Here is an 18,121-nt window from a genome sequence, read left to right as displayed (position 1 = left end):
TTCACCAAGTTTTAAGAGAAACAATTAACCAACTGCTTCTATTAAATCTATGTAAGGGTACTTTTTAAAGTAAATCCAGAAATGTTCTACTGATGTGCAGGATAAATGGGTTTGTAAAATACAATCACTTCACCCAAAGGCCATATCTTTCCAGGTAATTAACAGATGTTGACACTGAAAAAAAAAAAGGTTCCTGTTCAGGATGAAATAGTTACATTATAATAGAAAAGCCTACTCTGTGTCAACACATTTCAAAAATCACTTGGTGGATACAACTAAAATGTTAAAATGACTAAGTGAGTATTTCACAGCAATGGACAGCCAAGGAGAACAGAATTCAAAGGTTTCCACTTACCAAAATCAGAGAGTCAGTATTCATTTCAACCCCCTGCTCAATCCAGAAGGCCAAGAGGACGGGCCAACTCTGGATAAAACCAATGAAGAAGGAGCCATCTCTTTTCTGGACAACTGTTTTGGAGTTATATTGGAAGAGCTATACTGGGTTGCCTTACAATCTGCTTTCTAACTGATTCTTGGCTACAACCATACTGTCTTCACCTAGCAAAACCAAACTGTTTGCAACTGATAGGAGATACATCCAAAACAACAGGAGAGAATATAATTGTTGTACTGGCTCAGGTGAAACAATGCAACGATGTATCTGTATTCTGCCAAAAGACTGGCTCTCAAACTTGTAAGCCAAGCACCAGGGGCAGAATTCCCATTTTTTTTTCTTCACAAAAGCGTTATGAGAATAAGAAAGAGTGGAAAGGAGAAAAATTGAGACATAAACACTGAAAAACACAAGCAGAAAGTGAAAGGAGTAGAAAGCAAGAAACAGAAAGACAAACCACACAGTAAATCTTTAGAATGGAATTCAAAAGGACTCTAGACCAGGAAAAAAATAAAGGTTACTGTTCAACTCTCTTAAATTAATGGACATTTGTATGCTACAAATTAAAGCCTATTTTATGTCAATTCAACTATAATTAGTGCAAAATAGTATGGTGAGCTTTTAAAGAGTTTTTTTAAAAAAACAAAGCTTCAATTCCAAGGATTACTTTGCAAAAAACACTTCCTTAATTTTCTAGCACAAACGTATTGTTAAATATGGATAGTTTCAGAGCAGCATTTTGAATAATCACAAAATAATCTTGTACACAAGGGAACGGCTTCTCACCAATCCATTCCTACCACAGCATTTGTCAACATAAGTAAGGATGTAAGATATAGCTCTTGCCTGAATAAAATTCTCCCATTGATTTCTCCCACAAAAAGTCATTGGAGAAGCACCAGCTGAAAATCCAAGCATCTGATTTACATGGAGAAGTATTAGACTCAGTTCCAAGAGCTTTGTTTAGTCTCCTTAAAATAGTTGAAAAATGTACCAAATGGCTTAGACAAAACAAATTACCAGGCCATTATAACCAAAAGGGTGTATTTACTTCATTTATTTATTGTATTTGTATCCTGGCTTTGCTTTGGGAGCTCAGGGTGATATAGGATGAGACTGTTCTGGTGAGATAGGTTAGTGTGAGAGACAATGACAGCCCCAGAATTAGCCAATGATTTCCTTGGCTAAGTTGAGACTTGAACCCATTCTCTCCAGTGAAGTCCAATACTTCATCACTAGTATATTTACCTGAGAGTCAGAAAAAAAAATAATCTACAAATTAATTAGCTAAGAGTTGACTTACTAGTAACTTAAACCCTAAGAAAGATTTCCTAAATGCATGGGAGAGGTCTGCCTGGACTACTCACCATCATGAAGAAGGCTTGGCTTGACTTGTAATAGCTTAAAGATAAAAGAGGGGTCTAAAATCACTGGAATTTCAGTGGGTAAAAGGAAACTCTGGGAGCAGGATTTAAAAAAGTGAACAATTAATAATCTGAAGACTTCATTTAGCATATTTCAAGTTATTGCTGCATGTATCTTGAAAAACAATGTTGACAATTAGTCTTTGTGTGCAGAAAACATTTAGAAATATATTAAGAACTGCTCATGTAATAAATCTTAATTACACCAAACTACATTGAAATACTATGTAGAGATCTGGTTGTTGCACTTCAAAAAGAAAACTGCAGGACTGGAAAAGGGGAACAAAAACACAACTAAAATGATGGGGAGAAAAGTATAGAATGATTCCCCTGAATGGAAAGAATATGGTATTTCTAGCTTTTCAGTTGTCTCCAGTTATCAAATTAAATGATTTATGCCTGCCACGTGATCTGCAAGTGCAAACTTATGGATCCAGTGTAATTATTTGCAGGAGTAGAACCATAATATTTGCTACAAAAACTAGACGTTCAGCAGTATGACCTTCCTCAAACAAATCAACATTTTTCAGTTTAACCCAATTGCATTTTATGAAATTGATTATAAATAATAGCATCTATTTTTACTACAGTTGTCAAAAACCAGGAGCATAACTCTAGGGATCAGAAGCAGTCCATCAAATCAGAATTGCAGAGAGTGTGAAAGTGGAAAATATAAATTAAGAATGCTGATGGAAACACTACAATAAATCTATGAAGCTTTGCTTGAGTCTGCATTATTAAGGCTTTAGAGCAGATAGCCAGAATATAAGCATATGACTGGGCAAATGATTTGTTACTTACCTTTTCTTTCACATCAAAAGACCTCCACTTCTATAATGGTTGATTTTACATCCTTAGAAGTAACATTTATGGGGTTTTCAAGCTTCAAAGAAGCTGCTAATCTGTGAAGGCTGGGAGAATATTTCCATGGCCCAACCACATGAGTAATAACCAATCACATAGGAGATGAATGCCAGTTCTGTGGGAAAGGCCACTGCCCACAGTGAATAATATTTTTCCCCCCAGTTGTGTGGAAGCAGCTCAAGGATAAGCAGCCTTCCCCCAAAAAGGGGGAATGAGTAACTTCACATATAGATAGGCCCAATGAGCCCTTCAGGGATTGAAAGATAAAGTCTAAATGCCACTGCCAATACTATCACACATGCACGAAGACAGGCAGATAAGAACAGCACCACTGGCTCAAATGAAGGCTCATCTTAATCCAGAATTTTCTCACAGTAGATAACAGATACCCCTGGGACATTCACAAACCAAAGATGCAGATGTACCTTCTCTGCTATTGTTACCTGCAGTTCATATTTGGAGAGATTTACCTCTAAACCCATAGTTAACACTGACTCTTCAAAACTAATAACCATAGATAAACCTGTCTTCCATGAATCTATCCAGTTCTCTTTTAAAGGCCTTCAAGTTAGTGGCCATCACCATAACCTGTGCTAAAGAATTATGCAGATCATGTACTTTCTTTTGTCTGTTCTAAGTCTCCTTCCCATGAGCTTCACTGAATAACCCCTGGCCCTACCAACATGGAGAAAAACCTCCAGGACAGGTTTTCCATTTTCTGAAGGAAACTTCTCATATTTGCTGGAACAGTACTAGAATGCCATGCTAGACATTGACATCTGTAAGAAACCTCAGGGCCATCAATATGAGAAGTGGCAGCCAATGAAATCATAGCAATGCCACAGTTATGTACTTGCATCTTGTCTGACACACGTATGCAAGTTGCAGCAATTGCATGATGTCATCATATAGATGTCATCCATATCATCCTTTGCCATCCCATAGTCGTCCATGATGCTGGATCTGACTGACCCTTTCTTCCTACTGGAAATACATTTCAGCTTAGCCTTAATTACTGTGGTTTTAAATTGTCTCCAGGCATTATGAAGAGATTTGTGCCTCTTGAGTTTCTGTTCCAGTCTCTTCTTGCTTTCGAGATGTTTCCTCTTTCATAGTCAAACATGACTGTATTGGACCGTGGTGGCAGTTTCCCATTTTTGTGTATGGTAAGTGTAGCATTATGACCACTGTTTCAATTCAGTTCCATGATATTGACAACTTGCACCAGACCATTAAATTAAGTGCTGAAACACATTTTCAATGTCTTATATATTAAATACTGAAAACTATAGGAATCTAAAGGGATGCTTGATGGCTTTTAAGGAAAGCTTAAAATAAATTCATTCACACAGAACCATAGAGGTAAGCTAGCAAATTAGGCAGAATGTATAATTTGGCAATATACATCTTTGCTATTCTAAAATTAACATATTTCATTTTAAAGTGATTACTCATCTGACTGATTACCATGGGTCATGGATTATTTTTCTTCAGAATATTTATGCTTTCTTTTTCAATCAGTATTTTTAGCAGAAATTCTTGAGATTCATTGAACATAGGTAAGTCTACACAGCACTAAATAGATATAATTTTAAAAAGATTATGTTGTTCTATTCATCCCTTTGCCATTGCAAATTTTTGCCCTATTCCTTTGCACATAATTTAGTGCAAATTACATTTAATGTCACTACAATGTAGAGATTTTCATGGATGATGGTTGTTGCAATATTCAGTATGTGTGTATAACTGTGTATTATGTGGGCCTGTAGTTCTGAAAAGTGGTTATTTTTCTTGTTTGGAGGGAGCACCCCCCTCATAAATGTTTGCTTCTTGTAGCTCTTTCAGGAAAGCTACATCACCCCCTTACTGCTTCCTTCTTCAGCAACCTCTCCTTTTCATCTTCCATTTTTACAGCCTTTTCCTTTTCCTTTAGCCTCTCTTCTCACCCTATAACGTTCTGTATTGTTTTTCTCTTTAGATTCAGTCCATCTGTTCCACTCATCAGTCCAATCACAACTGCTGTATTAAGCTTTTACGTCTATCCACTGCTTTTTATGCTCATTTCTATCCCTGAAAACATTTTAAAACAGCTTCTCCATGTGAACCAGAGAACAACCTTGACTGACAATAAGTGATTCTCTCTGCCCTTTTTAAAAATCTGTGAGATGCTTCCTTCATCTTCTACTACTAGCTCTTTTAAGTAGCACCTCCCATTCACCTGTAGGCTAATCATAAATATTTTGAAATCTGATAGTCAGCTTTAGTTATATCCCCAGGAAGTTTAAGTAGTCTCTCCTTTCCTTTTCTATTATTGTGGGTCATGTCCACATTTATAGTGTCTTCATAGCATCACCCAGCCATTACTGAAATGATGTAGATCCCAACTGCATTATTGTCATTTTTTGGCATAATGATGGTTGTATGACTCTAGAAGGTACTATAAATCACTGGTGCGGAATTGCCTTAGTAGTTTTACAACATGGCTACTGAGCATGTTCAGTCTTTACTAAAATGTTTTTGAAGAGGGTTGATAGTAGCAATTATCATTTTTGGTTTGAAACTTAAAATATTTATCATATATCTCTTCTATATATAGCCCTACTTTATCTAAAAAACTGCTGGAATTGCAATATTCCAGTAGTTTTTTATATAGCAATTCAGAAGCAAGCAGGATAGTGTGTAATTTTGGGTGCTAAACTATGAACAACAAGGTTTAGTAAAAAATAAAATAATGGAAGGAAATGTAATAAAATGTAAAGTTTCATTTCTTACTCCTCCCCAAATTTAACCAAATCATGATCCTCTTGTAGCCTTGTAAAACCTTAAATAAGAATATATAAGGGAATTTGCAATTCCTGCTCATTTCAAATTTCTTTGTATGATACTAGTATCATTCCACAAGCCATTTAGCAATATATCACTTTTGTTATTATGAATTTTATTTCAGTACATACCTGATGTCTTTTTTTTTTAAAGAAATTTCTCATTTAATAGGATCTTCCAATTCTCTGATAATGAAAGATATTACTTATCTCTCAGCCATTTAGTCAAAAGATTCTGATTTGTCTTTTATAAATAACCACACAATATAAATAATTATCAACTTAAACAGAAAAACATTGTTCTGCTGGTTAAGTGGCTCCTTGTGTTTCCCATACATAGATGGTTCCAATACTCTCATATAAGCAGTGTGGCAACAAGAAAATTATGGAAACGAGAAATACCAAGGAATTTGAAAATCTTATAACCTATAATACTGAACATTTGCTGGGCACAATTTGGAATCTATTAGTGAAATACAATTCAGAACCTGAACAAGTTAAAGACTGAATGATTAAATGGATATAAAGTTTCAATACAGTTACAGAGATGGAACAGTGGGAATTTCAATGGAAAAAGAATATTAAATTCACCTTGAATATTACATTTAGAGAGAACTAGTATAAGATGTTTTTATCACTGTTACATTACTCCAGTCATGATTGCTAAAATCAGCGGCTCCCTTTCCTCAAAATACTGGAAATGCAATAAACAGATTGGATCTTTCTTCCATATGCGGTGGAAATGCTGCAAAACTCAGCAGTACTGGAAACCGATTCACTGTAGAATGGAATGAATCTTGAAAATTGTAATCCCATTTCAATCTGAATCATTTTTATTAAATTCCACCAAATCACATATTCCTTTAAAATACATTAAGCTGGCACTGTATGTGATAACATCTGCAAAGATTTTATATACTTTTTATTGGAAGAAAAATCTCTGTTCCTCTCTATGGAACAATAGTTTATTATACTGTGGGAATATGCTTCAATGTCTAGAATAACTTCATATCTAAAAAATAAATCTGATGTACAATTTGATCTTATTTGGAAACCATTTCTGGATTACAATTCTATACATGGAATTGTGCCACATCCCAAATTCGGCTTCTGGAGTTTATAGTTTAATCAAACATATAGTCTACACAATATTTACAGTATTCTCTTAGTGTATTGTTTACAATTTGCTTTAATTTTTTCTCTTATTGATTTTAATTTTGTTACCCAGATATTTTTATATTTTTATAGACATCTCTTGACCAGAAATTGGGTAACAAAATTAAAATCAATAAGAGAAAAAATTAAAGCAAATTGTAAACAATACACTAAGAGAATACTGTAAATATTGTGTAGACTATATGTCTGATTAAACTATAAACTCCAGAAGCCGAATTTGGGATGTGGCACAATTTAGTACTCTAAATTGTCAATGGTGTACTAAAATCTCTGCAGGTTAATCTCTGCAAAGACTTAAAGGGACCATATTCCACTTGTGCTGAAAAGCATTATATTAGTTGCCCTTTCCTACCTGGGTAAAACACAAAGTGCTTATTATCATCTTCAAACCACTATATGGCTTGGGAGTGGAATAATACTTGATTTTATATAATTCTCCCATCACCCCAAATACACACTCATTGAAATTATCTGTGGACGTTTGCCTACATATACTAGGGTCATATCTAATGGCAATTTATTGTTTGGCCTTCTCTACATCTGCCCCTGATCTCCCATATGCATTTTGCCATATTGAGAGAATTGACCTCAGCTTTCAGGTTTTAAATACACTTTTTCTTGTCCCAAGAAATCTTGCAATTGTTGACAGCTCTAATGTTCAATAGTGATATTCATTTTAGGGCAGTGCAAAGCATTGGAAAAAGATGCTTTGCAATGCATGTTATCACAAAGGTCCTCTCTCTGAAGCATTAAAGCAGCCACATATTTTGCAAAGTTTGTGCACCTGCTTCAGGAACAGTGCTTGTATCTGTATGCCCAGTGAGAACTTCTGTTGGGACCACCACTGAAGGTACACACGAATGCAGAAACAGTTCATATTTTTCATCTCTCTTCCTAGCTGAAATATTGCCTCTTTTTAGAACTTTTATGGAAGCCTATAAATACATCTCTGAGGACTGCTGTTGCCCTGGGCGTCTTTTTGCCTTATCTAGGCTCAGTGTAAGTCTGGGAATATCTTTCCAAGGAACAGTATTACTGTATATCCCATTCCTCCAATAATTCTTGGATCCTTCTAACCCTTACAAGCAAAGCATCTATTATGATTTTCAGTCTTTTTCAACTGGATTTACTTTTTTCCCCCTAATTCATTTGTCTTTTGAATCTCTAAGTTTCAACATATAAATTGCTGTTTTGAAAGGATGGTTTCCAGAGATTATAGTTTTCAGTGGCTTACCAGAGGAATCCCATGCTATCATTAGATAAGATACTGTTTTAATTTGCTATTTATTTCTGTCATAAAGTCCCCCATTTTTTGTCAGTTTCAGTAATACCATTTCCTGGTGATGTCTCTGCTAGAAATAATATTTGAGAGTTCATTTTCTCAGTGGCAATAGACCTTGTTTTTCCCCCCCCCCCATTTATAAAGTTCTTTCTGCTATTTTCCTGCAACGCTGGTATGAGCTTGAAACTGCACCTTTTCTCCTCAGTGGCAAAATCCTTACTATCATCCAGTACCTCACAATGTCTAAGGAAAGTTTTCAAAGTTTGGTTCCACCCCATTTGCTTTTAGATCAACCAAAAGAATATGAGATAAGAAATGAAATTGTTGTGAGGAAATCAGAAGGTTCACATTAATACAATGGAATAAAGAAATACAGGGGGCAATTCTTCTAGCGTATGGCGGATGCAATCCAGCAACAGCAGCCTCCAGTGCCTGCAGCTGTCTGACTTGCTGCTTTTCATCATCACTGCCTGATGTTTGTCCCCTGTGTCTGATGAGGTAGTATATCAGATTCCTGCAGATGCTGGCAATGGAAAGGAAAGCTTTGACATCCTGTCATAGGACGACAGAGCAAAATGGCCTGCACTAGACAACAGTTTTGAGCAGGGTAATTTGATGTATTGAGTTCTTAAGCTTTTCAGATGGTGAAGTCAGTTTGGCATGCAGATAAGGGAAATAACATTTACTTTGCCGGATAGTCTGATGTTACTGGGAATGAATTGAAATCCTTCACTGAAAGGAGAGGAAAATCTGTAAAATGAACTTTTCCTACCCTGTTCTTATCATCCAATATCAAAATTATTGAGAGAGACAGCTGTGTGGTTGAAAAATGCACCCTTCCTTTGCATCAGCTTCATGTCATAATTCTATGGCTATCTTTTTTCCCCCCAGCTGTTGTCTGAATTTTATGTTAAAAATGAAATATATAAAAACATCCTATAACATCTATATAATTTATATATCAACTCCCCCTCCATCTCACTTTTTTTTTTTTTTTTGCTACAGTTATAACTAATTTCATCTGAGGAGCTCATATCCTTTCAGTATATATTGGTTTATACACACAACCATTTTGAATGACTGCCTCAGAGTTAATTACCAACCCTCATAGATTAATGGAGGATATGAATTGTTCATTTTGAATATTCCAAGAGTTGGCTCTCTTTAAACGCTTATCTTCTCTAAAATGCAGGGGTCTAAACTAAATTTCCAGTGCAGAAGGTTCCAGAAAACCAGAATTGGCTCCAGTTCTTTGCTACACCCACATAGATGGCATTCTTCCTGTAAGGAGAAAGAGGAGTGCACAGCTACTTCAAATGTAGAGAACTAACTACAGATACATGTAGTGCATTTGACTATACTTGTTTTACCTTTGATGTGTGAACTAGCCTCACGGTCTGCAAACTGAGTATCTAGGTGCTAACTCCATTTTGTCTAATAGCTGAGGGAGAGAAGAATCTATAGAACAATAATTAATTTCTGTATTAGCTATGCTTCTGTGCCAGGTAGCTGCATATGTCATAGAAAAGAAATACATTTTGATATACAGAAATGTAACCTAAGGTTCATTAAGGCTTGACCACCATTTAACATCATTTTCTCCTGTTTTTGTGGCCATTACAAAACAGAAATGTAGAGATGAAAAAGTTTTAAGAGCAGTAGGATGAGACAGGGATCAGCGCAAAGCCCCAGTTTGGCCATCACTCACTTACCCCATCTACTGTATGCCAATGCAAAGCCTATAGAACTGTCACAGTGATGGCTTTATTTGTTGACAGTTCACACTGGGAGAGGGGTGTGTTCCATGTCCTTCCAACTGGACCTCTCACAGGTCAGATGTTGGAAGAAACAGCATAAAACCTACACACACAACCTTAAAGCCTTGAGTTACCCATCTTATATTCAAATAGGTTGCAGGTATTCATTAGGCATCATATGTGCTAAGTTGAATTTGACAGTATAGTAATCCCAATGCTGCCATTAAAAAAAGAGAGTCCTACATTTCTTTCTTCTCTTTTGGTTCATGATACCCCAATAGCCAATGATGTACACTGAGGAAGAAATTCACAGCATTATGACACTATAAATTGGATAGCTCCAGTTATTGCAAGAAAGAAAGAAAGGAATGCAGGGGCTATGCTTTTTGCAACAGGCTTTTTTTTTTTTTTTTGCCATACCATCTAATTTCAACTTCAGGCTTACCCTATATTTGTGTTCCAGACACTTAAAAACAAAGTTTCTTGCTATGATAGCCTTTTCGTTCTGTCTTCCAAAGACTATTTCAAATTGTTCACATGTCAGAAATTAACTGCCTGGTATATCAGAATGAAACCAATGGCCCCTAAACCATTAACACAGCAGAGCAATGTTTGATTCTTTTGGAAACTACTGTATGCAACCTTCACTATCAAAAGTAGCTGGAATTCCTGCTTTCATATTAACTGTGAGGGCTGAAGCCAGCAAGACCAGAAGTGAAGTGTCTGAAACCAAACCAACACTGCATGGGTACTTTTAACATCCAAGTCTGAGAAACAGGAAGTAAAATGTCTTTTACTTACATTAAGGGTGGAAGAAAGAAATGTGGGGCTTAAATTCAAGAGCTGACATATAAATACACCTAAAATTTTAGATTCTGCAGTAGTTTATTTTCATAGTTATAAGGGGTTCTTTCACATCTGCAATAAAAGCAACTTATCTAAGACTTGTCCTTGGATCTTTCACTACTAAGCTTATGAGTGCATACTTGCGTTCCTAGAGAGATTTATTACTGGGCTCAGGATGAAGCTGTTATGTCTTCTCTCTATTTCCCAAATCAGCTAGTAATTCTCCTCACCTTTTTCCAAGCCAGCAGCTGTGTTCACTGTATATATTATGATATTAATAGCCCAATAGGGAGATTTTGTCATACAGAACTCAAGATGTTACTGATATGTGAAATGAATTTTTTCATGGTCTCATCCCAAGAGTCAGATTCAGCTGCAGTAGGAGCACAAACATCAACTAGCCATAGTACAACCACAATTTCACCCACTACTGATGTAACTCTGTGTGAGAACCTGCAGTGCTCAATTCTCAACCCAATGATCCACTTGAAAGTTAGATAAGTTCAAAGAAAAGATTCATTTCTTGAGAAGAAGTATACAGTCTCAAAAACATTGCTAGAAATAAAAAGCCCATGTGTGCTAACTCTACTTAACCCCTTTTTCCCTTCATCACCCTCATTTCCATCCCGTAGTCCTTTTTGTGCCTTTCACTGGTTCTCTCCTGGTCTCACGTTGGTACGACCTTGGGCATTCCTGAGAACCAGATAACAGTCCATCTGTGTATAACGGTTACTCTTCCATCTCCCCCCACCTTTTTTGAAACGGCAGAAACGAAGCAAGCAGGGTAATAAACTTTAATTAATAATTTGCGAGCCTTCTGACACTCTGCCTCAGAAGCTGATTTAAAATGGCCTAAATATGGTAAGTCAACAGGACCTGGCACCAGGAACTCTCAGCATTCTTGTTAGAACACAATCACCTTTAAAAGTCAATGTACTACATACAAATCCTTCAAGTTTCTAATGTGGGTACTTCCTTTCTAAAATCCTAGAAGCCTTTGTGTTAACGCAGTACTCACTGGAGCACTTCCTGACACTAGCCTCTTTAAAAAGTGTCAGATTTTTAAAAAGAAGTTATTCACACAAAATCTTTTCTATTTCTTAGGAAAGAGATGCCCCTGTTTTCTAGTTTTCTCTTTAAAAAGGTATCCTTTATATAGGAATCGGGAACTGATGAAAACAGCCTTGTTAACAACACTATAGAGCTCCAAAATATTAGGAGGAACAGATGCTAACTATGGCATTCATATAAAAAGATACATTTTAAGTTGCTTTGGCTGAGCAAAGGTGTGATCTAGAGATACTGGTTAAACTCACTGGTTTGCAACCTCCTTGGGTTTAGGCCTAGATAATGTTCACATTAAAGCAGCAGCAGCAAATTCTTAAGTAGCTTAGAATGAAATCTAAATCAAGAAGAATTTTTGGCTTTCCCTCCCAACCCTCTAATGACAGCTTCTTAAAGCCAAAAAGAGATCTATGTGTTGCACAGGGTACTGGAAAGACTGAAATCCAGAAAACTGATAATGACTGTGCATTTATGTTGGAAAACCATCTGTTGAAGAGAGTCCTTGGGCCAAGAGTGTCTCTTCAATCAGGTTTCACCATTCTGGCCATTTGCTGATAAGTGCAGTTTCCCTAAATTTCCTCTAATCGGTCTAATAATGGAGCAGTAGGCGCTATTATTCTGAAGTGGGAATGATTTAGAGACACTGCATTCAGAAAAGCCAATGATAGTAGTCAGGAGAGATAAGACTCTCTCTTGTGTGCAGGGGCAGGGGCTAAGTGGCTTTCCCTACTTCCGAATCCCCTTGCCTCTCTAGAAGCTCCCACGTGTCAGCTCAGGACTTAGGAGGCCTGAGACATCATGCCCAAATGAAAAATTGGAGAAAGGATGTCTATTATACCCAAAGCAATACTCTCTGTCAGAAGGGTAGAACCAAAAACAACAACAATAATACAACCTCTTCCTTCAATATGCCTAGTCACTGAATTGACAAAGCTACTGAAACCCTAATCCCAAATAGTGCTAGCCACAATCAGCTCTTTGAATTGTACTCAGACATAGACTGTGAGCCATGAAGCTGTGCTAGCACTGGAGGTCATACCCTCCCCATATACAGTCTTAGCTGATATTCTGGATGCAGCAGTCTGACCTAGCTGAAGTTTCTGAAACCCTTCAAATGCAGCTCCACATAAAGCATGTTATGGTTGTCCCAATGAGATGTAACTATGTCACATATTACATCATCCCGCAACCATGCAAAAATGCCACTGGGCTTCAGAGTTAGGGTTGACCTAGGAATACATGTGAACTGTTAATTTTGGTTTTCAGGAGAAACATCATTCAAGATAACAGCCTGGTTCACTAAGCCGTTGTTTGTTTAATAATCACAAATGGTTGGGTTTGGACAACTGCTAAACCAAAACCAAGTATGAGTGAACCTGGTCACTGAATCCTTGTTCTGCCTTTTCTCACAAGCACTTTTGTCTTATATGGATTAAGGTTTATTTTCTTTCCCCTCAACATTCACCAAGTCAGAACTTTACCAATTTCCTTTGGATTATATGGAAAAGAGTATCAGCATATTTGTAACCTTGAATCCCCAAATCCCAAATAACTTCCCTAGGAGTTTCACAGAAATGTTAAAAAACATTGGGGATAAGACAGCCAAGGGGTCAAATAGCAATCTCTCAGCACTGAAAGAACCCTCCAACTCCACCCCATAACACAGGAGTCACAGTAAACAGATCCCTTAAATCTTTAAGGTAAAATCTCACCAACATTAGATCAGAAGGTAGGTAGGTATGTTTTATTTATTTAAAGTATTTCTGTGTCACTGTTCATTACAGAAAAATCCCAGAGCTTAAAACTAACCATATAAATACTCCAGAATAATATAATTCCAACAATAATATTGTAAATACTATTAAAAGCAAGGTAGAAACCATCCCTTTCAGTTGAAATGTCAAAGGGAGGTAGTGGTTGGGGAAGCCCAGGGTTGCCTCTCTGTCATTGCCACATTGCCATTCACAAGCTGTGGTTTAGAGATAAGGACCTTCCCTGAAGCTCATAGATGTCTGGGAAGGTGAAGTGGAAAAGATTCTGCAAGTTATCTATGGTTTTCTAATACCAACAGAGCCTGCATCAGTAACAAAGTGGCAGGCAATGCAGATATTTCATCACAGTGTAATATGTGTATAGCCTAGCATCCTTGGCAGTATTCTAGCTGCAGCATTCTATACTAGTTGTAACTTCTGGACTAGTCTCAAGGGCAATCCCAGATTTAGTGCATTACAGTACAGTAATTTAATCTTCAGGTTGCCAATGCATGACTCATTGTGGCCACTCTGTTCCTGTTCAGAAATGGGCATAGATGACTCATTAGCCTCAGTCAGGCACCCCTAACCACAGAGATAATCAGGGCCTTCAATTCCAATGATGGACCCAGGAGCAAATATGTTCCTTCAGCATGGATGCAAACCCATCCAGAGTAGTGTGTAAATACCATTTTCTTATTGTGATTTCCCCTAGTGACTCAGTGCTTTCTTCTTATCTGGATTCAGCTTCAGTATAATGGCCCTAATCTGCTATGTTCAACCAATAGTTTAGTTTCTCTCCTGATTCAAACATATAGATGCAGTTTAATCTCTATAGAGATATAAACAACATTGAAAACTATAGTCTTTTGGAGCATTCTACTGCAAGGAGGCTGAACTACGGTTTCCCAATGCTATTCTCCAGAACCTACTTTTCAGATACGAACGGAACCATTATACAATGGTGCCCCTAATTACCAAACTATATGGAAAACACTCTGCTCCATTATACCCTTTTCATTGCAGGCTACCTCCCGCTGTAGGAAGACTATGCTCATGGTGGTGTCAACATCTTAATCTCTGCCAAATTATGTTCAACCATCTCTGTCCATCCCTGTAATGTGTGATCAGTTGGCTATAGGTATTAACTTGCAGGCAAAGAATCAGAGTTGTTTATTGATTAAAGTTTATCTCACCATGTAGAATGTTCTCCCAAACCAATGATAAGTGAGATGTATTTGAGGATTATTGATTACAGCTGCTAGTTTAATTCTCCAGTGCCAAATTGATTTTGGCAGGGAACTTCAGTGCAAGATGAGGTCCCAATTATGAAGCATTTTTTAAAAAAAATATATTGGTAGAGCCATTCTCAGACTTAAAAAATTGAACAGTGACAGAGAATGCTGTTTCAAGGACAATAATATTAACAATGCAAGTCAGAGATTAGCCCAATTCGTTTTTAAATTTGATTTGATTTTAAATGACTGACAATTCTGAGGGGGAACGCACATTTGGAGGGGTGCAAGGAGAGAGTACAGACATTGCATTATAGGATCCCCTAACCTGTCCTCATATATTACAAACTTTAAAGTTCTCTTCCATCCAGATAGTGGTAACTCTTTCCTCATTGCAATTAACCTCTGGTTTTGTGAGAAATAGACAGGAGAATAAGGGCTATATAACTATTGATGGCAATTGCCAAATTAGATAGTCAAACAAGCTTGCTAAGGCCACATCTCAATTCTTCAGATCACCCTTGGCTTCACAACTTAAACTATCTTTATGTAATTCAGAATCTAAACATGAATTCCTAAATATTTACCATCATCTGGTTATTTCCATCCAGGATTCCTTTAATGTTAAGTCTGTAACCAGAGAACTATCTTAAAATCCCACACATCTTGGTTTGACAGAGAATAAAAGCCAAGGCTCAATTACTTACATGCTACAGGGCTTATAGATATGGTGGCCACTATCTTCGAGACAAACTTCACAACTTAAAAAAAAGGATAGAAGTCTCTATTTAAGTAAAACAGAAACAAATGAATGAAAATGAAAAATTGGGGAAAACTGGTGCAAGTGCTGAAGGAGAATTTGTCCACTTTCTGGTGGTTAATTGTCAGTATAAACACCAGAAACTGAAGCCATGGCCAAAGTACAAGCTTTTTGTGCTAAGCAGGTTTGAGTATTTTATCAATGGTTTTAGTGCTAGGTTAAATGAAGCTTGTCCCTAGAAATTCACTACAAACTCTTTTTGACTGACATCTACTTTCATCCTCAGAAACTCTAAACTTATAGCCCAGCTAAAAAAATGGAAAGACATCTGTTGGAAATTTGATCCCTGTAGAATTGATAAAAGCTAACACAGTGGTGGGCTCCAATATTGGCCTCCCTCTTCATATGGATAGCTCTGTTGAGATGCCCAAACACTGGTGCTGTTCTATTAGTCCAATCTTTAAGAGAAGTGATAAATCATATCCTGCTGATCTCTATCAAACCTCTATCCTTAGTGTTATTAGTAAACTGTACGCTAAACATTTATGTAAGAAACTCAGTGATTGGGTAGAATAAGAACAAGTCTTGGCTGATGAACAAGTGGGCTTCAGGGCAGGATGATCAACAGTGGATCAATCTATTATCTTAAATCATTTGCAAAAAAATATTCCTCCCATCCCTTATGCTGTCCTTGTAGATTTAAAGGCAGCCTTTGATTTGATCTCTAGGGAGAGGCTGTGGAAAAAACTATTAAATACACCTATGGACTGCTGCCTCATTAAGATTAATCATGATACTCCATGAGAATACATATATGCAAGTTAGATGTATGTCAAGTGAAAGCCTTTCTGCCCAATTTTTACTGTGAAAAAACTTAAATAAGGTTGTCTTCTGACTCCCTTCTTACCTTGACAAAAAGTGGATTTTATCCCTCAGTGTTAGCAAGTAAATCAGTATCTGTTCTGCTTTATCTGTATCCTCTGTTTGATACAAGCTGGTTTCCAACAGAGTCTATAATTCTTAAGAAACTTATTGTAAGGAAGAAAAAATAGAAATTAATTATGGTAAAACAAAAGTGATTGAATTTACAAAATGATGTGCTAATCTCCTTCACAAATGGGAAACCAAACGACATCTTATTGAACAAGTTAAGACATTCAGAATTATACTTCAGAATTATAATACAATCCTGTAATACTTGGAAATAGCAAGAAAAATTTCCAATACAATAATTAAAATTGGCAACAACCACCATGGAAACAATTATGTCCCCCTGTAAGTATATTCTTTCAGACCAAGATGTTAAGCCTAATATTCTACGGGGCACAAATTTGTGTCTATAATGAAAAAAATGTGGAGGCAATCCATTTCAACTTATTATGAATGCTTTTTGTCCCTCACTACATTTCCAATGCAAGCTTGAGCCTTGAGGATTTGCTGATTAAAATACTGGCTAAAACTAATTTTGGAGGAGATATTTCCATCCCAGTTAATCCTTGTCAATAAATTCAACCACTCATGGGAAAAAAGTATAGCCTCAGAATTATCTTATTGTGGATTCCTGGTTCAATCATCAATAACAGTAGGGTCTGAGAGAGCTGTATAAGAGATCAAGCAATGTACCCTAGATTAAACTTACAGAAAGATGAGCAGAATCTCCAAGCACTGTAATATTGGCCTCTGGAACAGGTCTTTATCTATCCCTAAATATTTATACAATATTTTTTCTGTCCTGTATAGAAGTAACTTTCCTCTCATCAGGCTTAATGCTTTGCCATCAAGAGTTCTGGAAGGAAGGTACAGCAACCTTTCCTTCTAGGACCGAACCTGTCTTTGCACGGGGAGTGGGGTTGGGTTTGTTGAATCAATGTTTCATATTCTGCTGAATTATCCATCGTACCATACATAGTGTTCTGAATTAATATTACTCCTCTTTGTTAATCACTTCAACTGTACTGTGGAAGAGAACACATCCTTTTTATTAGCTGATAAATCTTCAGAAATCTAAAAAACGATGGTAAAATATTTCTCAGTCATGATCACAGGAAAGCATGGATATAATCAAGCATTGTTATATAACACTACATTAGAAAGTATTGTTCTCTTTTAATAGTTTAGGTCACAGGTTGTTGTTGATGCTTTATATTATATTTTGGTCTATGACAGTAAATGAATAAACATTGAAACTCTGGTCCATAGTGTCAAAAACCACTGAGAGATCACATAAACATAAAAAAAGTTGAACTCCTTCTATCCTTTCATGGTAAAAATCCTCCATCTTTATAAACCTATAGATAACTATAATTTAAGCAAAATGGCAGGCCAATCTTTTATTTGTAATTCAAGAATGGGATCATGAGAAAAATGAGAAAATGCTGAACACTGATATTCAGTTTTAAATATAGAAACCACAAATGTTAGAAAATCATCTACTTTCAGACCCCAATTTATCTTTTCCTGATGAAAAGCACTGTTGATCAAAACCCCAAGAAGTTTACTGGTATAAGTGAAGTGGTGTCTATCTATCTAAATGGGAGTGTGTGTGTCTATGTATGTGTATATACAACTAAAATGTACTGCCAATGCAAGACAAAGAAACAGAAGTTCAACACTTGCTTGCAATCCGTCTGAATATTTTTAAATTGGGACTTGGAAATTCTCTTTCTTGAAAAAACTACAAAGTTTGCTTGCAATTAAAAAATTTAAAGTACTGTTCCTAAGTCCTATTAGAAACAGCCACACAGA

General features: G+C 36.5%; 1 protein-coding gene across 5 annotated transcripts in view; it reads right to left on the bottom strand.

The window, feature by feature from the left end:
* CDKAL1 (CDKAL1 threonylcarbamoyladenosine tRNA methylthiotransferase) overlaps nucleotides 1–18,121 on the bottom strand; it is a 316,095-nt gene that overhangs the window by 41,462 nt on the left and 256,512 nt on the right. For 2 of the 5 annotated variants that reach the window (XR_015794055.1, XM_088130858.1), the window contains exon 15: nucleotides 16,284–16,404. The exons of the other annotated variants lie outside the window; for them this stretch is intronic. Coding sequence is in view for 1 of the 2 variants with exons in the window: in XM_088130858.1 (XP_087986984.1) it covers nucleotides 16,327–16,404 (78 nt within the window). In the remaining variant the exon portion in view is untranslated. Of the gene's footprint in view, nucleotides 1–16,283; nucleotides 16,405–18,121 lie in introns of those variants that run through there. 5 annotated transcript variants of the gene reach the window in all.

This window comes from Python bivittatus, unplaced genomic scaffold (assembly GCF_059951505.1).
Source record: "Python bivittatus isolate LINGU-HERP-01145 unplaced genomic scaffold, Pbiv_v1 ctg000840_np1212, whole genome shotgun sequence".
Taxonomy (NCBI): domain Eukaryota; kingdom Metazoa; phylum Chordata; class Lepidosauria; order Squamata; family Pythonidae; genus Python; species Python bivittatus.
Note: the sequence above shows the minus strand (reverse complement) of the source record. Positions and strands in the feature narration are given on the sequence as shown.